General features: G+C 36.5%; 1 protein-coding gene across 6 annotated transcripts in view; it reads left to right on the top strand.

The window, feature by feature from the left end:
• The window catches only part of TTLL7 (tubulin tyrosine ligase like 7), a 143,552-nt gene that overhangs the window by 109,414 nt on the left and 11,357 nt on the right, over positions 1 to 22,781 (top strand). For 5 of the 6 annotated variants that reach the window (XR_015254825.1, XM_086717406.1, XM_025912128.2 and 2 more), the window contains exons 19-20: positions 5,729 to 5,889; positions 19,257 to 19,430. Coding sequence is in view for 5 of the 6 variants with exons in the window: in XM_086717406.1 (XP_086573532.1) it covers positions 5,729 to 5,889; positions 19,257 to 19,430 (335 nt within the window). In the remaining variant the exon portion in view is untranslated. Of the gene's footprint in view, positions 1 to 5,728; positions 5,890 to 19,256; positions 19,437 to 19,527; positions 19,658 to 22,781 lie in introns of those variants that run through there. The other variant, XM_086717407.1, reaches the window with a different exon arrangement.

Genomic DNA, 22,781 nt, shown 5'->3' with positions numbered 1-22,781 from the left:
AAAATATGAATTTGTGTGCTCTATGCCTTCAATGTGCTATATTTCATATGGAAAAGACAAATCTTTTCATTTTATTAATGTTTTCATTGACTGAATCTCCTATTTATTTTTTCCCTTGGAGAGCTTAATGTTAGATCGGGGTGCTTTTAAAAGTCACAATGTCAGGAAATGCATACCTGTATTCTATAACTTAGCCTCACTTGAGTCCACAGATAAACACAAAGGGCAACTTGCTGACCATTTGTTTTCGTGTTTCACAAATCATCTACCATTTTGTTCTAACACCAAAGCACCCAGATATCCGAAATAGCATTGCAGATAGAACTGGCACTAATTTACTTCTTTCCAGTCTGATTTCTTTCCTGTCTGCCCTCTGCCTTCCTAAGATTATTCAGTGGATGTTTTGCTAAAGGTGCAGTCACTGTCTTGCCATCTGTGAGCCTCTTAAGCAGACTAGACCCTTCACCATGGCCCTGGTAGAGGGCGTGCCTGCGCAGCCTTCTTTATGTACAGTACCCCAACCCATTTTCCCAAGTATCACTTGATTAGAGGCAAATCTGAATCTAAGAAGTAACAATTTGATTCTCTTGTAGAATTTGCTGTTCACACCTGGGCAGATCAAATTAGTTGTGAGGCAGTGTTGGGTAGTGCTTCCCCAGAAGTTCTGGCTACAGAACTGTCCATTTACTAGCTGTATAATCTTGGCGAAGTTATTTACCTGCCCCATGCCAGAGTTTTCTCATCCATAAAATGAGATCCAGAAGTGTTCTCAGAACGAAAAAATGTCCAGGGTGCCTGGGTGGCTCAGTCAGTTAGGCTCCAACTTTTGATACTGGCTCAGGTCATGGTCTTGCAATCATTGAGACTGAACCCCGCATCCGGCTCCACACTGAGAGGAGCCCACTTGGGATTCTCTTTCTCCCTCTCTCTGCCCCTTCCCCATTGGCACCCCCTCTCAAAATAAATAAACAAAAAAATAAATGAAAATTTTTCATAACCATTAGGCAGCAAAACCTCACCTACTTGAATTCATTTGATGACAATGACTTGACAGGAAGGTATGTGTTATTTTTGTCTCATGTCTTGGTTTGAATATTCATATATTTTCCTGCGGAAATAGAAATATTTATGATTATGGAATCCAGCCTCGTGATTTTTTGGAAAAGGATTGTGGATCAATTTGTACCTACTTTATGTTTTTGTTCTGAGGATTAAGTGAATTGTTCTATGTAAAAGTGTTTAGAACAGTCCCTGGTTCACAGTGAGGTCTATAGGAAGCTCTCAAAAAGTGTGAGCTCTGATTTTTACCGTGTCTGCATAGGTTTCACTTTGATGCAAGGAACAGTTTCACTAAGATAAACACCTATTGAGTGCTAGACCTATCTTCAGCCTTGAGGACATGATACGTTTTTTACCAAGATGGGCATAATGCCTCCCTTTATATGGATTAACAGTCTGTATTAGTGAAACAGGAAATTAAAATAAAGCAAGGTAGTTATTAATAGAGGAGGAACCGGGGATTAAGGGATCATAGTTTAATGGCAGGTAAAGTTGTCCCTGAGTAGGTTCACCAGGTGAATAGATAAGGAAGACTGTTCCAAGCTGAGGAAAGAGTGCATATGAAGGCTCAGAGGGAAGATGCAGGGATTCAGGTACTTGTCCCCTCGGTTTACATGCCCTCGTGCCCTCCAAATTACAGGTCTCTCTAACCCCCTCCTTTCTCCAGGAGCAGAGAGCTTGCCTCCTTTAAAATTGAGGGCAGGGACACCTGGGTGCCTCAGCCGATTCTTGATTTCAGCTCAGGTCATGATCCCACAAGTTGTGGGTTTGAGCCCCGCATCAGGCTCTGCACTGACATCGCAGAGCCTGTTTGGGATTCTCTGTTTCTCTCTCTCTCTGCCCCTCCCCCACTCGCCCTTTATCTCTCTCCCAAAATAAGTAAATAAACATTAAAATAAAATAACATAAAATAAGATAAGATAAGATAAAATAAAATAAAATAAAATAAAATAAAATAAAATAAAATAAAATAAAATAAAAATAGGGCAAAGAGAAGCAAAGTAGAATGTATGTTCCCAGTGGGCTGCTCAGGAGAAGAAGGAGCAAGTTCCTGGGTTGCCTAGACCATGCTAGTCTCATGATTCTGGGAAATCATTCAGGCAGAGATACTTGATGTGGTGCAAGAGGCCTAGCAAATGTATTCATCTCTCCATTTTGGAGGAAACATTAGGAGTAGAGCACAAGCATTCACCACCCCTAATTCCCTAGCTGCTTTCTGAAGTTGCCTTCAGTCATGTGTGGGCTAGGGTATTAGATGATCATGGTTTTAAAATTCCCTCTAAACTAAGACTAAAACATGTACAGAGCAGTGGCCAAGAGGGTCTCCACTAAATAATGCACCTAGTATAGTGCTTAGTATAGAGCAGGCAGGCTCTTCTCTTTGGTTCTTATGCGTTGTGTGCATTTTACCATAAAATGTATTCAAAAAGAAATAAATAACTTATAATCTCAAATGCTTTAAAGATGAATAGCTGTTTATTAATAGAATATGAAATTAACGTTAGCATGGCTGCTTTTTAAATTTGTCCTGTGTTACGACTTTTGGCCTGTTATTACTCACTAATACATAGAAAGTAGAAAGGAAAATTTATTGAAATTTATCATTTACTGCTCATGTGGATTCTTCCATCACATCAGTCATGAGTACTGCCTTCTACATTAAAAAAATATAGAGTTTGGGGTGCCTGGGTGGCTCAGTTGGTTAAGTGTCCGACTTCAGCTCTGGTCGTGATCTCGTGTTTGTGAGTTCGAGGTCACAACGGTCTCTCTGCTGTCAGTGTGGAGTCCACTTCAGATTCTGTCTCCCTCTTTCTGCTTCTCCCCTGCTTGCTCTCTCAAAAATAAATAACATTAAAAAATATACACATGAGTTAAACTAATAGCTTAAATGAAAATTGTAAAAAATAAAAGGTATTAATCAATACACATATCAGTATTATTGTGAATAATTCATATTAAAAAAATTTTTAAATACTTCTTAATTATTAAGCATTTGTTATCTGTAATAACGAGCTTTTCCAGGACAATTTTTTCCCCAGGCGACTTTATTACAGATTGCATTCTCTCTCCTTATTCGCTGCCCCTTCATCTGACATACCCTTAACCTGCAGTGGGAGTTGCAAATACTGTTTCCACTTCATGGTGAACAGGAAGGGAAGGCATGAGGCTCACACAATTCATCATGAGAAGTTGGAGTCGACCTTCTTCTCTAAATAAAGTGTTTTGAAAGTTTTTTACTAAATTGATTTTGAACAGATATTTATTCTACATTTGCCTTCTCAGAGAGAACTAGTATCCCTTCTTTAAATATGGTTGTTTTAAAGACAGGCAAATTAAATTCTTCCTCTATCTGCCTCCAGTTCTCTCTACATTTGTGCCAATTGAGGGAAATCTGTCTTTCTTCAGCCTTGATGTTTGCAAGCTTCTTTCTCTTCTCACCACTCACTCACATACTTCCAGGCAGTTCCTTCAATTAGATAAATAAAATACAAACTAAAAGTCTTGAATAACTGTATGAATAACTGTATTTGTTGGTGCTTCCTATTTTTTTTTAAGACTTTTCATTGGAAATACTGCATTGTATAATTATTAAATAGATGTGAACTGGGCAAAGTCAATTTTTGGGTTTACAAATGTTTTTAGAACCTCTAGGATTTCAGTTGTCCAGAATTAGATTAAACATAGTTCTTATTTCATGATACTCTCTCATTAATGATCTGTATATGACCTGCTTTTACTTAGTGTTTGTAAGGTCACTGTCCCGTTTGTGACCCCCACATCTAAAACAAAACTTATGTTCCTGGCAGTGACCTGTTATTCAATCACATGACTCTACTCCATTCCCCTGGACATCCTCCCCATATCTCAAGGAGCCATTTTCTTGAATTCAGGATTTATTAGTTCTTTACTTTCTTTCTTTATAAATTCTTATTTGTCTGTCTTTATTCCCCATAAGTATTTTTAATATTTAGTTGTTTTTACTTCTATTAAAGGGATTTCATACTGTATATTATAACTCAGGTTTGCATTTTTAAAAATGTACTATTATATTACTAGGATGCTTGTGTTTTGCGTGTTGTTGTATTTCATTCATTTTGATTATTGTATAATAGTTCACTGGAATGAGGATATCAGTTTATTTGTTCAGTCTCCCATTGAAGGACAATTAGGATGTTCCCAGCTGTTTGCAATTGTGAACAGCTGTTAGAACATTCTTGTACATGCCTCTTGTTTTTAACCTCTGAGAGGATTTCTCTTAGGACCAACGTAGCTGGGTTATAGGGTATATGAATTTTTAACTTTAGGAGATAATGCCAAGCCATTTTTGAGTGACAGCACCAATTGCTACTCCCACCAAAAGTGTCTAAGAGACCCTGCACGTCCCTGTTTCTCCAGCACTTGGTGTTGTCAGACTTTGAATTTTTGTCAGTTAAATGGACATGAAGAGATATCTTATGGTTTTAATTTTTGTCTCTTATGTTTATTGGGCAAATTTATTCCCTCTTTTGTGAAATTCCAGTCCATGTATTTTTGTGCATTTTTTTCTAAGTTGGTGGTGTTTATGTTAACAATTTGTTAGGCATTCATTATGTATTTCTGATATTAATCTTTTGTTGGAGGTATATATTTTAAATCTATTTTCCCAGTTTGTAACTTGATCCTTTATTTTCTTGAATGTATTTTTTGATGGCCAGAAGTTCTTAATTTTAATATAATCAATCTATTATTCTTTTATGACCCACACTTTTTGTGAGTTAAAGTAATCTTTTTTTAACCTAAGGACTAAAAGATATTCACCAATGCTTTTCACTAAGATATTTAGTGGTTTATTTCTATTTTATTTTTATTTTTTAAATTTATTTTATTTTATTTAATTTTTAATATAATTTATTGTCAAATTGGCTAACATACAGTGTGTAAAGTATGCTCTTGTTTTTTGGGATAGATTCCCTGGTTCATCGCTTACATACAACATCTAGTGCTCATCCCAAAAAGTGCCCTCGTCAATGCCCATCACCCATTTTCCCCCTCTCTCCCACCCCCTTCCACCCTCAGGTTGTTCTCTGTATTTAAGAGTTTATTATGGTTTGCCTCCCTCCCTCTCTGTTTGTAACTATATTTTCCCCTTCCCTTCCCCCATGGTCTTCTGTTAAGTTTCTCAAGATCCACAAATGAGTGAAAACATATGATATCTGTCCTTCTCTGACTGACTTATTTCACTCGGTATAATACCTTCCAGTTCCAGCCATGTTGCTACAGATGACATGATTTAATTCTTTCTTAATGGTTTATTTTTTAAACTTAAGACTCTAATCCCTCTAGAGCTGATTTTTTAAATCGAGTGGATGAGGATTCAGCTTTATTTTTTAAGTAAAGCTTACTATTTTTCAATCTCCATTTATTGATTTAATTTGCATTTAACTTAAATTTTAACTTCAAACTTAATCTCTTCTTACTCCAAGAGTCTGATTTGCCACCTGTGGCATATACCAAACTTACATAACTGCATGGGATCTTTACTCTGTGCTATTGTTTAATGAATTAGTGTGTGTGTGTGTGTGTGTGTGTGTGTGTGTGTATTTATGCTTGAATTACATATATTCATCTTAGAATTTTAGACACACACTTACACACTTAGATTTTGAAATAACTTTGGTTTTTCCACTAGGTTTTGGACATAGTAAAAACAAGTATCCGTACAATTCTTCCACGCATCTGGAAGGTACCTGATGTCGAGGAAGTAAATTTATATCGGATTTTCAATAGGGTTTTTAATCGCTTACTCTGGAGTCATGGTCAAGGACTGTGGAACTGTTTCTGTGATTCAGGGTAAGTTCTAAATTATCTTTTATTATTGTTACTTTTAACATTTTATTATTTGGTTAGAGGAAGGCCAATAAAATGGTTGAATTTCCATAATGATCTCTTAAAATATGGATATTTTTTACTGCATATAATTTTTTTGTACTCAGCTGTAGTTTATAGCAGTTGAACTGATTTAGATGAGATAATGAATATGAACATAACACCTAACTAAATTGAATTCAATGGAGAGAAAGTAGTCTTAATGAAAAATCTCAATTACGAATCAATATTCTTAATGTTCTTTTGCTCTTTCCTTCGTACAACAGACTTCCAAAATATGGCTACCGTCCCTCTCCAAAATTTCAGTCCTGCCAAAGCTATTGTGATTCATTGTTTCTTTAGCCTTAAGATAATTTAAAATCAAACATTCCCTACCTCTTTTTCAATTAGAAAGGGCTACCTTTCTGGCCTTCCCTTAATCCCTTTGTTATGCAGGTTTGATATTTTAGGGGCTTCTGCATCTTCAATTGTTTACTAAATCCTGTTAGTTTTTCTGTCACATTCCCATGGGGCTACTTTCTTTTTCATTGTTCTTAGCTATTGTTAAGTACTTATTACCGCCTTGAATACTTTTGGAGATACAGAGTTGAATTCCCCACAGATCCCCGCAAGACTCTTAACAATGATAATAGCTAAAGCTATACTACTTACTGCATGCCAGGCATTGTTCTAAACACTTGATGTATAATGAGTGATTTAATCCTCATAACAGGTTTTATGATTTATCACCATTTTATAGACAAGGAAACTGAGGCACAGATAGGTGCTAAGGACCTAGTGCAACTGGGATTTGGCCTCAAGGAACCTGGCCCAAGAATTTATGGTCTTAACCAATAAGCTTGGTTGCCTCTAGTAGACAAAAGAAGAGATATAAAAAAGTAATGATTATAAAAGAGACAGAAAGTATTCTAGCCATTTATAGAAAGGCTAGGTAAGATTAGTAGATTTCTAGACATTTTTGCCTCCAGTTTTTTGTTTCCCATATCCATCCTACTGTCAGGGGTCATTTCCTAAAATCTGTAGTGAGTTCCCTCATTTATCATTAAAGTCTAGAGTTTTTATCTAGAGACACAACACTCTCTAATATGCTGATTCTTTCTTATTTCTCTAGTCCTCTTTGTCATTACTTTTCTACTTAAAGCTTGTGCCAGAAAAACAAGCTCGTTATTTTCAAATATCTTTAAAATGTTTTCTTTTCTTCATCGGAGGTTTTGGTGTCCTTAAGTGTCTGACCGGGCTGCTTTCCACAACCCTATCCCTCCAATTCCCTTTGCATTATTTAAATTCAGTGTAAAGACCCAGCCTGTACTTCCTTTTTGGTAAAATCATAACAGCCTATTGTAGTCTGAAATGATGTCTGAATGTCCTCCATTTAAATATTCTGGTCATCTAGTACTGATTCATTCATATCATTTGCAGACTTACTCTCACTACTATCTCCTCAGTAGCCATTCACAACAGGAAGACTTTCTAAGGTGCTCTGGGTTTGGGTAAAACCTGAGAGTAATCTTGGCTATAAATTATTTCCTCAGATAGTTAAGTGGAATATTTGAACTATGCTCTATGGCCTGTTAGTTGTTGCCTCTTTGTAGAAGTTCTCTCAATCTAGACTCACAGTTGGAATGTTTTTTGTTTTGTTTTGTTTTGTTTTCTGTTTGTTGATCCATTGGTTGGAATGCTACATATGAATCCCAGCTATTTTTCACCAGGGAAAACAGTCAGACAGTCTGCTACTGAAACTAGTGCTGGTAGCTTTGAGTTCATGAGATAATCTCCAACTCCAGACCCTAAAGATGTCCATCAAGTGGTTCTTCTTTGCCTCTAGGGCTCCTCTTCCCTGAACTAGTTTGGTAAAATATTAATTGATTCAGAATCTTTTTCTCTTGTGTTTTGCACAATACTCCCCTTAAATTTCTCTGGTGGTATCTATTATTATTGGTATTGATGATGAGAGTTAACAACATTTATTGAAGACTTACTAAAAGCCTGACGTTGTTTTATACATTAAATAGTTTTATAGTTGCCACTTTAGTGTTTTGAGTAAATTATTATTGTTATTCTCATTGTATAGATGAGGAAATTAACGCATAGAGAGAGCATGTATCCAGGTTCTTATAGTAACTAGGTGAGCATGGATTTAAACCCAGGTTGTCTGAGACAAGAGCCCAAGCTCTTAGCTGTGTGTTTCACTGATTCCCTTCAAAGCAGCATTCCCAGTGGTTGCCAGACTTGCTTGATTGCAAGTCCCATAGCCTTAGTCAGATCCCCAGCCCCACCACATCTGGGCAAATAGAGCAGGAGTAGCTTTGAGCCCAATTTGACCTCCATACTCCATCCATTTCTTTAAAATTTTGGCGGTTTGTAGAGGTGAGTTTAACACTGGGTTTTATTTTGCAGCCTTACGAATGGGTTTCTTAGGCTTCCTCAATTTCATGAAGTCACACAGCATTGTGTTTGATTCACAGGTTAGACCCAGAGTAGTGTTGGTAATCCTTTGAGTCATGTTTAGTCAATGCATACTCCTTTAACGTTTGGCCTAACAGCCCAATAGTCAAGGCAAAAATCTACTCTAAACTCAGTTCTAAGAGAATGATTTTAATAAAAGCACAACTGTCATTCACAGTTAGGTGTAAAATCTTGGAAAAATATAATTCAAATAAGTCTGGGCCACCTTGATTCTTTCCTCTGCCCATCAACACCCCAATAACAAAGCAAAATAAATAAACCACTCCCTGTCCACATCCAGACACATCAAAGAATATCGTAGGAACCTTTGTGGCAGGTTTCCCTAGAGTTGGCCCAGAAGTTTTACTGATGCACCAAATAGAAAACACCCTTATCCCTCTTTCTTACTTTTCCAGGCTGCTAAAGCCCATGCTCAGTGACCCTTGTTGTTACATGGAACCTTCTCTTGTTATCACATGATGCCCCACATTCTGAATGTGTTCTCTGTAGGGGAATAGCTCTTAGAATTTTCATGAATAAAATTATCTGCCATGTTTTGCTGGGATAGAGGAAGTCTTGGTGCTGTGGACTCAAACTCAGGTCTGAGAGCTCATGAAAGGTAGCCAAAGGATGTAACATTTCAGCTGAGACTTGTAGGAAGAGGAAGAATAGTTTTCCAGGTAAAACAAAAAAGAGGAGGCAGGGGGAGGTATGGGAGAAGAAATGTATTGTTTGGAAAAGCCTTTTCTCCACTCAAAACTATGATCTGTATACCCCAAAGAAAGAGAATCTGTTTGGACCTGTTAGCCAAAGGCATTTTCTAGTGGAAGTTTTTCATGGAAAAGCTTTTTCTCTTAGAATCTTCAGGCAAGAAGAAATGATAAGGAGTATTCTAAGCAGTCTGCTTTCAGGCTGAATTATATGCCTACTTAAAAATATATGCATAACATATAGACTAAAAATGACATGAATCTTCCTGTTCTCATATCACTTTCAATTGGATGTGTTGTTGTTAGTACTTTTCAGCTCAATTGTTGCTGTTTATTCCGTTGGTATAGGCCAGTTTTTGTTTTGTTTTGTTTTGATTTTCCTTTCTCCTTTCTGCTACTTAACTTTGGTCCACTCAGTCATCCATTCCGACTTCTATTAGAGAAGGAGAAAAAAGATGAATCAGTTTTACTTTTTAGATAACTACTTTATTAAATATTTTGATGAGAAAGTTGGTGAAAAATATTGGATTGCCGGATAATTAGAGGCTTTTCAAGTCTCTGGATTTCATTAATACCTCCCCTTTATTGCCAGAAGTATTCACTATTCTGTATCTTATTGTTATATTACTAAAAATGGTTGTTTAAAGTTGTTTCCTGTTATGTATCTCTGAGCATTAGGGAGTACCAAACAAATTTTTAACCAGTTAATTTTTCTTTTTCAATTTATGGATTTTGGCTCTTCTGTTTTTCGGAAGTTAGATACAGAAAAAAGGCAGATAAGACCTTGGGTTCTTTAAAAAGGAACTGGTATTATAAGTTATTTTTACATCCTTTCACCTTCTTATTTCTATATGCCTCTATATGCCAGGTGTAGTGGATAGGAGGTGGGGGACATAGTTCTAACATACTCAGTTTGAAAGATAGGTTTCCTTTGTGCAGAGAAAGTTAGCCTAGTACCAAATGAAGCAATTCCTATCCATTTTCTTTTTTTCTTTATGAACACTGGTGCGCTGACACTTAAATATGAATTAATAGAGTAGAATGTGGTCTTTGGCCTGTGGTGGTGAACATACACAACAAAAATTGGTAAAAGACTTTGATCCACATATTTATTTTAAATATTTAAGGAAGAATGAGAGATTGAGAAGCAGAGCTGGTGATATAACTTATATAATATTCAGACTGTTCCATCAAATTCGAGTGTTATAGAAAAAGCTCTTTTTACCTTGCTTCCATTTTATTTGTTCTTTTCTTACGTCTCTATACTCCAAATCAGGAAAAGAAAAATTGCCATGATGTGTGTAACTTGATAGTGGATCTAATCAAATGGCTCCAAAGGATCAAAATAAAAATATATCCAAATTAAGAGAAGAGGATGTAGCAATACTCAATTTCAGTGGAGAGAAAAGTCCTAAGCAGACAGTTGTAACACAGGATGTTTTCCTGAATGTATTTGTATTTATATGAAATTTTTATTTATCTGGGCCTAAACATGTAGGACTTTGAAATTAAGACATATTAATTATAAACACATTCTGTAATTAATTGGTATTCTCCAATATTTTTCTTGATCAAATTAGGTTAAGTCAATTGCACACACACACACACACACACACACACACACACACAGGTATATATGGGTATATACAAACATGTATGTGTTATATCTAGTTTTTCTTATATTTAGTAATAAATTAAAACTTATTTTAAAAGTTAATTTAGCTAGCACATTACTGCTTCTTGAATGCAATAACTTTCTTAAAATAATAAAAACAGTATTATATTTAGTCCTGAACATCTCAGAATATGGAAGAAAATTTATTCCTTTCAGTCTATTCATTTGAATCTCATTCCTTTTAAGAAAACCTGTCATTCACTGATGACATGCTATCTTTTTAGGACCACATTTCTCCCAAAAAAATAAAAAGTAGCCTTTCTGCTAAAAAAAAAATGCCTTTCTGAGTTTTTAAAGCATTTTTAAAAATTCCAAAGATATCAAATATCCACAGAAAATTGAAAATGGAGTCTTTGAATTTCCCACTGGGAAGTAAATTTCTTCAGAAAAATATTTTCCTTAATATTTTTTTTCTTTCTGAAAATCTGTTTTCTTTCTCTGAGGGTTAAGCGAGTTGGTTTATGTAAAATGAGACCTGAACCATTACCAAGTCTCAAATAAAACTTTCCCCTTGAGACTTAAAAAGAGTTTCATTTACACTAAGGAAATAAATCTCTTTCTCTCTCTCTGTGTGTCTCTCTCTCTGTGGTGGTGGGGGTGGGTGATGAGGTGTTTCCTGATTGGGATCATCATGGTAAATTTAGAATTGTAAGTATATTTATATATATTTGTGTACCTGCGTGTGCATAGACACACACACACACACACACACACACAGACACACACACACACACACATTAAGTTTACCAAGAAAGTGTGTACTACTACCTGCTTTGGTATAAGTTGAGTGCATGAAAGGAGGAAGAACACTATGTTTGAGATTTCAGTCAGGCAGTATTCATTGAGATAACATTACTTCTAGAATAGAGAAACTGTGCTCTAGAAATATCATGGATATATAATTACATCTGAAAGGGTTTTGAAAGGAGTGGTCATAGTCAAAGGATTAATTTACATGTTCCTAGCACAGAGACCACAAATGAAATCACAGCAAATTTTAAATTCTTTTGTGGGATCATTATTTTTTTCTATTTTTTCGTCTTTTATTTTTTCCCCCTTTTTTAAAAAAAACTAAATTTTAGTTAGCATACAGTGCAATATTGGTTTCAGGAGTAGAATTCAGTGATTCATCACTTACATACAACACCCAGTGCTCATCACAAGTGCTCTCCTTAGTACCCATCACCTTTCTGGCCCATGCCCCACCCACCTCCCCCCATCAACACATAGTTTGTTTTCTGTCATAAAAAATCTCTTGTGGTTTGTTTCCCTCTCTTCCCTTCCCCACCTCCCCTTCTCATATGTTCATCTGTTTTGTCTCTTAAATTCCACATATGAATGAAATTTGTCTTTCTCTGATTAACGTATTTCACTTAGCATAATACATTCTAGCTCTATCCATGTCATTGCCATAGCAAGATTTCTTTCATTTTGATATCTGAATAATATTCCATTGTATATATGTATGTATATGTAATATTCCATATACATATATGTATGTGTATATATATCACATCTTCTTTATCCATTCCTCAGTTCATCAATTGATGGACATTTGGCTATTGTCGATAATGCTGCTATCAACATTGGAGTGCATGTACCCCTTTAAATATGTATTTTTGTATTCTCTGGGAAAGTACCTAATAGTGCAATTGCTGGATCCTAGGGTAGTTCTATTTTTAGTTTCTTGAAGAATCTCCATACTACTCTCCAGAGTGGCTGCACAAGTTTGCATTCCCACCAGCACTGCAAGAGGATTTCCCTTTCTCTGCATCCTTTCCCACACCTGTAGTTTCTTGTGTTGTTAATTTTAGCCATTCTAACAGATGTGAGGTGGTATATCATCGTGGTTTTGATTTGTGTTTCCCCGATGATGAGTGATCTTGAGTATCTTTTCATATGTCTGTTAGTCATCTGGATGTCTTCTTTGAGAAAGTGTCTATTCATGTCTTCTGCCCATTTCTTAACTGGGTTATTTGTTTTTTGGGTGTTGAGTTTGATAAGTTCTTTATAGATTTTGGATACTAACCCTTTATCAGATATTTTGTTTGCAAATATCTTCCCCCATTCTTTGGGCTGTCTTTTAATTTTGTTGATTGTTTCTTTCACTGTGCAAAAGCTTTTTACCTTGATGAAGACTCAAGTAGTTCGTGTTTGTTGTTGTTTCCCTTGCCTTCAGCAACCTGTCTAGTAAGAAGTTGCTGCAGCCGAGGTCAAAGAGGTTGTTGCCTGTTTTCTCCTCTAGGACTTTGATGGTTTCCTGACTCACATTTAGGTCTTTCTTCCATTTTGAATTTATTTTTGTGTATGGTGTGAGAAAGTGGTACAGTTTCATTCTTCTGCATGTTGTCGTCCAGTTTTCCCGACACCATTTGTTGAAAAGACTGTCTTTTTTTCCATTGGATATTCTGTCCAACTTTGTCAAAGATTAGTTCACCATATAGTTTCTGTTCTGTTCCATTGACCTATGTGTCTGTTTTTGTACCAGTACCATATTGTCTTGATGATTGCAGCTTTGTAATATAGCTTGAAATTCGGAATTGTGATTCCTCAAGTTTTTTGTTTTTTGGTTGTTTTCAACATTTGGTTATTTGGGGTCTTTTCTGGTTCCATACAAATTTTAGGACTGTTTGTTCCAACTCAGTGAAAAATGCTGGTGGTATTCTGATAAGGATTGCATTAAATGGGTAGATTGATGGGTGCCTGGGTGGCTCAGTCAGTTAAGCATCTGACTTAGGCTCAGGTTATGATCTCGGGGTTCATGGGTTCGAGCTCCATGTCGGGCTCTGTGCTGACAGCTCAGAGCCTGGAGCCTGCTTTGGATTCTGTCTCTCCCCCTCTCTCTGCCCCTTTCATGCTCATGCTCTGTCTCTCTCTGTCTCCCAATGATAAATAAACACTAAAAAAAAAAATTTTTTTTTTAATGGGTAGATTGCTTTGGGTAGTATAGACATTTTAACAATATTTGTTCTTCCAATCCATGACTATGGAATGCTTTTCCATTTTTTTGTGTCTTCTTCAATTTCTTTTATGTGTGTTCTGTGGTTTTCAGAGTATAGATCTTTTATCTCTTTAGTTAGATATATTCCTAGGTATCTATTGTTTTTGGTGCAATTACAAATGGGATCAATTCCTTGATTTCTTTTTCTGCTGCTTTGTTATTGGTGTATAAAAATGTAACAGATTTATTCACGTTGATTTTATATCCTGCAACTTTACTGAATTCTTGTTTTCATTCTAGCACTTTTTTTTGCAGTTGAACTTTCAGGTTTTCTGCATAGAGTATCATGTTGTCTGCAAATAGTGAAAGTTTGACTTATTCCTTGCTTATTTGGTTGCTTTTATTTCTTTTTGTTGTGTGATGCCAGTACTGTGTTAAATAGTAACGATGAGAGTGGACATACTTGTTCCTGACCATAGGAGAAAGACTCTCAGTTTTTCCCCATTGACAATGACATTAGCGGTGGTTCTTTTGTATATGGCCTTTATGATGTTGAATTATGTTCCATCTATCCCTAATTTATTGAGGGTTTTTATCAAGAATGGATGCTGTATTTTGTCAAATGCTTTTTCTGCATCTATTGACAGGATCGTGTGGTTCTTATCATTTCTTTTATTAATGTGGTATATCACATTGATTGATTTGTGAATATTGAACCAGCCATACAGCCCATGAATAAATCCCCCTTGATCATGGTGAATAATTCTTTTAATGTACTATTGAATTTGATTTGCTAATATTTTGCTGGGAATTTTTGCATCCATGTTCTTCAGGGATATTGGCCGGTAATTCCCCTTTTTAGTGGGGTCTTTGATTTTGCATTCAAGATAATGCTAGCTTTGTAGAATGAGTTTGGAAGATTTCTTTCCATTTCTATTTTTTGGAAAAGTTTGAGAAGAACATGTATTTACTCTTCATTAAATGTCTGGTAGAATTCCCCTGGGAAGCCATCTGGCCCAGGACTCTCGTTGGGAGATTTAAAAAAAAAATTTTTTTTAAATGTTTATTTATTTTTGATAGAGATAGAGAGAGAGAGAGAGAGAGAGAGAGAGAGAGCGAGCATGAGTGGGGGAGGGGTAGAGAGAGAGGGAGACTCAGAATTCAAAGCAGGCTCCAGGCTCTGAGTTGTCAGCACAGAGCCCGATGCGGGGCCTGAACTCATGGAGTGCGAGGTCATGACCTGAGCCAAAGTCGGACGCTCAACTGACTTGAGCCACCCAGGCGCCCCTCTTGTTGATTTACTGATTCAAATTCTTTGCCAGTTATGGACCTGTTCAAATTTTCTGTTTCTTCCTGTTTCAGTTTTGGTAGTGTGTTTCTAGGAATTTGTCCATTTCTTCCAGACTGCCCAGTTTGTTTACATATAATTTTTCATAATATTCTCTTACAATTGTTTGTATTTCTGTGGCATTGGTTCCTCTTGCATTCATGATTTTATCTATTTGGTTCCTCTTTCTTTAGTTTTTGATAAGTCTGACTAGGGGGTTATCAATTTTGTTTATTCTTTAAAAAAACTAGCTTTTAGTTTCATTGATTTGTTCTACTGTTTTTGTTTGTTTGTTTCTATATCATTTATTTCTGCTCTAATCTTTATTAAATTTCCCTTCTTCTGCTGGCTTTAGGCTTTATTTGCTGTTCTTTTTCTAGCTCCTTTAGGTGTAAGGTTAGGTTGTGTATTTGGGACCTTTCTTGCTTCTTAGATAGGCCTGAATTACAGTGTACTCTTCTCTTAAGACTGTCTTTGCTGTATCCCAAAAGATTTGGACCGCCATGTTTTCATTTTCATTTGTATTTTTATATTTCTTCTTTAATTTCCTGGTTAACCCATTCATTCTTTATAGAATGTTCTTTAACTTCCATGTATTTGAGGGCTTTCCAAATTTTTTCTTGTGGTTGATTTCAAGTTTCATAGCATTGTGATCTGAAAATATGCATGCTATGATCTCCGTCTTTTTGTACCTGTTGAGGGCTGATTTGTGACCCACTATGTGATCTATTCTGGACAGTGTTTCATGTGCACTGGAGAAGAATGTGTATTCTGCTGCTTTAGGATGAAATGTTCTGAATGTATCAGGTAAGTCCATCTGGTCCATTGTGTCATTCAAAGCCATTGTTTCCTTGTCGATTTTCTGCTTTGGTGAGGTGATCTGTCCATTGTTGTAAGTGGGGTATTAAAGTCTCTTATAATTATGGTATTGTTATCAATGACTTTCCTTATTTTCATCATTAACTGATTTATATATTTGGTTCTTCCAAGTCGGGGGCATAAATATTTACAATTGTCAGATCTCCTTGATGGATAGGGCCATTATGATATAATGCCCTTCTTCATTTCTTATTACAGTCTTTGTTTTAAAATCGAGCTTGTCTGATTAAGTATGGCTATTTTGCCTTTATTTGGACATCCAGGAGCATGATAGATGGTTCTTCATCCCCTCACTTTTAATCTGCATGTGTCTTTAGCTCTAAAATGCTCTTGTATGCAGCATATAGGTGGATCTCATTTTTTATCCATTCTGATACCTTATGTGTTTGGATTAGAGCATTTAGTTCATTTATATTCAGAGTGTTAATTGAAAGATATGAATTGAGTGCCATGGTGTTACCTGGTGATGCTCTCTGGTCCTTTCTAATCTCTGTGCTTTTGGTCTTCCCCTCACTCCCCCTCAGAGTCCCTCTTAAAATTTCTTGTAGGGCTGGTTTAATGGTCACAAACTCCTTTAGTTTTTGTTTGTCTAGAAAACTCTTTATCTCTCCTTCTGTTTTGGATGACAGCCTTGCTGGATAGTGTATTCTTGAGTGTCTATTTTTCCCATTCAGCACATTGGATATATCTTGCCACTCCTTTCTGGCCTGCCAGGTTTCTATGGACAGATCTGCTGTTAACCTGATCTGTTTTCAGGTTAAGGACTTGTAGGTTAAGGACTTTTTTTCCCTTGCTGCTTTCAGGATTCTTTCCTTGTCTGTTTATTTTGTGAATTTGACTATATATCTTGGTGATGGCTAACTTTTTTTCAATTTAATGGGAGTTCCCTGTGCTTCTTGGATTTTGATGTCTGTGTCCTTTCCCAGATTAGGGAAGTTTTCAGCTATAATTTGCTAAAATAAACCTTCTTTCCCTTTTTCTTTCTCTTCATCTTCTGGGACTCCTATGATACAAATGTTATTATGTTTTAATAAATTGCTGAGTTTCCTAAGTCTGCCTTTGTGATCCCTGGCCTTTGTTTCCCTCTTCTTTTCAGCTTCATTATTTTCCATAATTTTTATCTTCTGTATCGCTTATTTGCTCCTCTGCCTTATCCATCCTCGTTTTTATGTCTTCCACTGGGTTGGCATCTCAGTGATAACATTTTTAATTTCAGCCTGACTAGAATTTGCTTCTTTTGTCTCTGCAGAAAGAGATTCTCTGGTGTCTTCAGTGCTTTTTTCAAGCCCAGCTAGTATCCTCATAATCATTGTTTTAAATTCTAGTTCAGACATCTTACTTATATCTGCATTGATTAAATCCCTGGCCATCATTTCCTTCTGTTCTTTCTTTTGAGGTGACTTTCTCCATCTTGTCATTTTGGAGGAAGAAAACAACAACAATAATAATAATAGAATGGAATAAAAGTTTAAAAATTTTTAAAAATCAAATAAAGGAAGCTAGATCCTAGGTGTATTTTGGTCTGCTAGTTAAGAGAAGCTTGATAGGAAAAAGTGAAAAGAGGAAAGAAGAGAGAAAAAAATTAAAAATTAAAAAAATAAAGTGTCCATTCTGTATCCAAGAAACAAAAGAGAAGAAAACCACAACAAAAACAGAGGCACCAACAACAAAATGAGCAAACTAACAAACAAAAAAACCAAATGAAACTAGATCAGGTTTCCCCTAGAGCTGAAACTTTGCAGTAGTCTATGGTAGGCTAAACTCAGGGAAAGGATTTGTGCTGGGCTTCTGGGAGAGGGGTCTGCTGCTCAGATTCTCAGGCCAACTTGTCCTAATGGAGATGTGCCTGGAGGGCACAAGGGGGCCTTTGTGTAATGGCTCTATTCTCCACTTGGAGGCACTGTTTAGCTCATTGGGGTGGATCAGTGTTGGTGGGCTAATAATGATAAATGGCTTCACCCCACTCTCTAGTCTCCAGGGAGGGAAGTTTGCGCCCTCACAGATGCATGGTTAGCCACCCTTCCTGTGTCCACTGCTTCCATCAGCTCCCTGCCTTACCCTGTCTGTGTCTGAGCTGTCCACCTATCAAACAGTGCCTCTCTCCAGAGTTTTATCTCAGGCACAGCTGTGTTTCAAAACCCCACACTTCAGAGACCTTTACAGTTCAGACCCTCAGTGATCTTATGGGGGAGGATCTCACTGTTCTGTGGCCGGCTTGTCCCAGGAAATGGTCATGCCACCGTGCAGTGGCAGTACTCAGAGTTTATGGTAAATCACAACACACAGCTGGCTCCAGGATTTGCTGGCCTCAACTGGCATCTTTCTTCCTATATCGGTGGCAGCTTGATGGTGCCCACCTTGTCTTTTACCCACAGAGAGGTTGTATCACCTCTACCAAATGTACTCCAAACAGAGGAACCATTTCTCCCTATGGGACCTAGGGGATCCTCAGGCCAGTTGCCTGCTCCTGGGGCCCGGACAACACCAGAGTCTGATCTCTGAAACTTCAGACTCTGTGCTCAGCTGTTTAATAAAAAAACTGGCGGTATTGAAACCCTCTCCTTCCCCCCCTCCGGTGGTTTTGGGGAACCATTTTCTTGTGCAGTCCCCTGTGTGTGTTTTCACTCTTTCTCTCTAGCTGCTTTCAGGGGGGTGTTTTCTTATGCAAACCCGAGTGCTGCTCTCTCCCTGCAGCCACCTCTGTCTTTCTCCTCTCCATGAAAATAGCTCCGCTCAGCAGCACTGCAGCTTTTCTCTCCCCCAGTTCACCTGTCTGCACCAAGTACCTGCCTCTGCCTTCCTCTTGTCTCAAATTATGCGGATTTTTCTGTTAATCCTCAGATCTACTTCCTAGGTGTTCAGAATGGTTTGATGTTGGTCTAGCTATGTTCAAGGGAAGAGACAAGTATAGGGTCCCCTTACTATTCCACCATTTTAACTCCTCAGATCTTGGGATTATTATTAATATAAAGGTAAAGATAACAAGGACTTTAGAAAGCTTAAAGTTTTAGAATACCTAACTTTTGAGAAATAAGCTCGATATTTTACATATACTTTAATATAGAGTAATCGAAATTTTTAGGAGGTGTTAGGAAGCCATGCTGATAGCTACCCACAGTTGGTATCAGTAAAGTCTTTAGAGACAGATAGCATATGAATTCTATGTTGTGTTTTTTAATATAAAGATTAATTTTCAAATATATATTTATTTTATACCTTTCAACCACCTGCAGTCACTTCACATGTTCTGAGGCCACTTCTACTTTTCCTTATTGGTTTGTTGCTAGGTAAGTGATAAAGCTGGTTGCCTTTTTTAACAGCCACATGAGGTCATGTCTGTTTCCATGCCCACAGATCCTCTTGGGAGAGTATTTTCAATAAAAGCCCGGAGGTGGTGACTCCTTTGCAGCTCCAATGTTGCCAGCGCCTGGTTGAGCTTTGTAAACAGTGCCTGCTAGTGGTTTACAAGTATGCAACTGACACAAGAGGATCACTGTCAGGCCCTGGTACTGATTGGAGTAACTCCAGGTACTTGTTTACATTTCTACACCCTGTGAGTTTTATATAAAGTAATTCCACAATGCAGTTTGCAATTGAAAGTCTCTTTTCATTTATATACCTAGAGAAAAAGCTAAAGACCAAAAATTCATACCTGCTATTATCTACAAAAGACTTTTAATTTGCACAGTCTTTACCTTTGAAGGACCAAACAAGGACAACAGCCACAAACCTGAAGGTGACAGAAATAACCTACATGGAAACGAGATTATTTGGTTTATATACTTTTGCTTTCAAAAGCCAAGTAAAAGCATCCAAAAAATGGTAATAAACTTTTTGCTCCAATAAGGATATTTCAGATTTATCCATCAGCCTGATAAGTTGGGAAGATGCCTTTAGTTTAATTTTTGTTGTTCAGTATGCCTCCACTTCTCCTTTCATCACCAAACAAATCTATGGGAGGTGAATTTTGTTAAGTTCCATTTAAAAACTGAATTTTAATAAATATTGTCCAGTTAAAAATCTTTTTTTTTTTTTTAATTTTTTTTTTCAACGTTTATTTATTTTATTTTTGGGACAGAGAGAGACAGAGCATGAACGGGGGAGGGGCAGAGAGAGAGGGAGACACAGAATGGGAAACAGGCTCCAGGCTCTGAGCCATCAGCCCAGAGCCCGACGCGGGGCTCGAACTCCCGGACCGCGAGATCGTGACCTGGCTGAAGTCGGACACTTAACCGACTGCGCCACCCAGGCGCCCCTTTTTTTTTTTTTTTTTTAAATCTTTTTTTTTTTAATTTTTTTTTTAATATTGTCCAGTTAAAATAGGTAGTTTTCCAAATCATAAAAAATAATGTTGTTTTCAAGCTGCAAAAATACACAGAGTAAAAAAGAAGTACATTTTAGGATTTTTCTGTACAATCATAGTTCCCATTAGAATTAAAGATGGATATGCGACTTCATTTTTAGTATATATACATTGAAGTACTACTCAAGATAGAAGAGAATAAACCAGGGGTGCCTGGGTGGCTCAGTCGGTTAAGCGGCCAACTTCGGCTCAGGTCATGATCTCGCGGTCCGTGGTTCAAGCCCCGCGTCGGGCTCTGTGCTGACAGCTCAGAGCCTGGAGCCTATTTCAGATTCTGTGTCTCCCTCTCTCTGACCCTCCCCTGTTCATGCTCTGTCTCTCCCTGTCTCAAAAATAAATAAAACATTAAAAGAAAGAAAGAAAGAAAGAAAGAAAGAAAGAAAGAAAGAAAGAAAAGAGAATAAACCATGACTTTGAAAAACTAAATGATAGTCAAAAGATGATAGTATTCAACTAACAGTTGAATAGGCAATGAGGAAAATAGAACCACCATAGCTTGGATTTTCTTTTTGAAATACCTAGAAATTAATCTGTTTATTATAAAAATCACAGAGAATATAATAAAGCTAACTTTCTATAAACTGACTTACAACAGCAGAATGGCTTGGAATATATTTAACAAAAAGTATTGAAAGATGTATTTTTAATCTTTGTATTGGATTCTGACTGTTGCATTACCTTTAGAAGCTGCTTGATTAGAACAATGGTAAAGATAAAGCTAGCCATTAATATTTGAAATATGTAAATATCAAAACAATATTCTACAGTTTAATGGTTTGAAGCAAATTATTGAACTACAACTTATATTACTTTCATTGGTATTTTCATATGGTTTGAAAGAATGATGGTCATTATTGAAATATTACAATATATAAATGAAGAGGCTTCATTTTAAAGAGTGATACTCTGGAAGGATGATCAGAAAAATCTTAAGTTCCAGTCTAGGAAGCATGGTTTCAAAATCTTTAATGTCACACTTGCAATTACAGATTTTGTAACCCATTTTCTGTTGAGGGATCTTATAACTTTTGTAGACAGCCAAAAATAGAGTGAGGTCATTCTGGAGGAAGAAGTTACACCTTGCAGTTGGTTCAGGCCTTTTTATTTTCTCCCCCTTTTGGTGGTCAGAAGAGATATTCTTGACTCTGGAACCTTGAGTTCTGGACTTCTGATAAATGCTCACTATAACCCAAGTATGGTGATTATAAGCATTTTGGGGGATGGATATTAGTACACACACCCTCTATTTCTGCCCAAGTTCAGAACCATTTGAGAGAGAAATGTAGGAATCAGACAGGTTATCTGATAGAGATAACATAATAGAGATAACATATATATATGTTATCTCTATTTTCTTCATATATATATCTATTGTGTATATATATATACACACACATATATATATATATGTATATATTTTCTCTCTCTCTCTCTCTATCTCCAGGATACTAGAATTAAAATGTGTTTCTATATTTCATATACTGAGCTTCCATATAAGCTCATTTCACAAGGTGTTTCATGGCTAAAAACATTTTTAGTTCAAAACATTTTGAGTTCAAACTTCTGCCTTCGGTAATGAGCACTAGGTTTTTGGACAAATCTTCCTTTTAATACAAACTAGAAAAGCTAGACAAAATACTGATACCTTTGCTTGAAGACATTGGAGAGTTAATTGGGTACATAATGAGTGCTTTTTAGTATTGAGTAGTACTTTTTTTTTTTTTTTAATGTTTATTTTTGAGAGAGAGAGAGAGAGAGTGAGGGAAGGGCAGAGAGGTGGAAGAACCGAGGATCTGAAACAGGCTCTGAGCTGAGAGCAGAGAGCCTGATGCAGGGCTCGAACTCACAAACTGTGAGATCATGACCTGAGCCAAAGTCAGACACTTAACCAGTTGAGCCATCCAGGTGCCCCAGTACTGAGTAGTACTTTTGATAGACTCATGGGCCTAAGGGAAAAAAGTAGCAGTTCAAGGTCTGCCAAAGATGGGGATACCCTTAGATTCCTAGGAGTAACAGTCATCCAGATGTTTTGCAAAGCAGAAGTTAACAGAATTACAAGGAAAAATAGATCTACAACCATAGATGGAGATCTATCTATCTATATATAAATTAAAGATATAGAACATCTTAACAATATAACAGACTTAACTGTCATATATATGACTTAACTGTCATGTACAGAAGTGAATCTAATAATCTCAGAATATAAAATACCAAGCACAGCAGGAATTTTTACAAAAATCAATCATATAGTGGAATAACAAAACATATTTCAACAAATTTCACAAGACTTAACTCATACAGAGTTTTTTTTCAGACCCCATGCCATTAAACTAGAAAATAATAGCAAAGATTATAATTGGAATATCCATACTTTGGAAAGATAAAAAAATTATGCTTCTAAGTAACTGATGAATCAAAGAAGATCAAAGATCTTAATGGTCATAAGAAAATATTTTGAATGGATTTATAACAAAAATACTATAATAAAAATTACAGTATATAAAAAATCATTA

This window comes from Puma concolor, chromosome C1 (assembly GCF_028749965.1).
Source record: "Puma concolor isolate L17-30 chromosome C1, mPumCon1.1.hap2, whole genome shotgun sequence".
Taxonomy (NCBI): Eukaryota; Metazoa; Chordata; class Mammalia; order Carnivora; family Felidae; genus Puma; species Puma concolor.
This window is presented reverse-complemented; position numbering and strand designations above follow the sequence as displayed.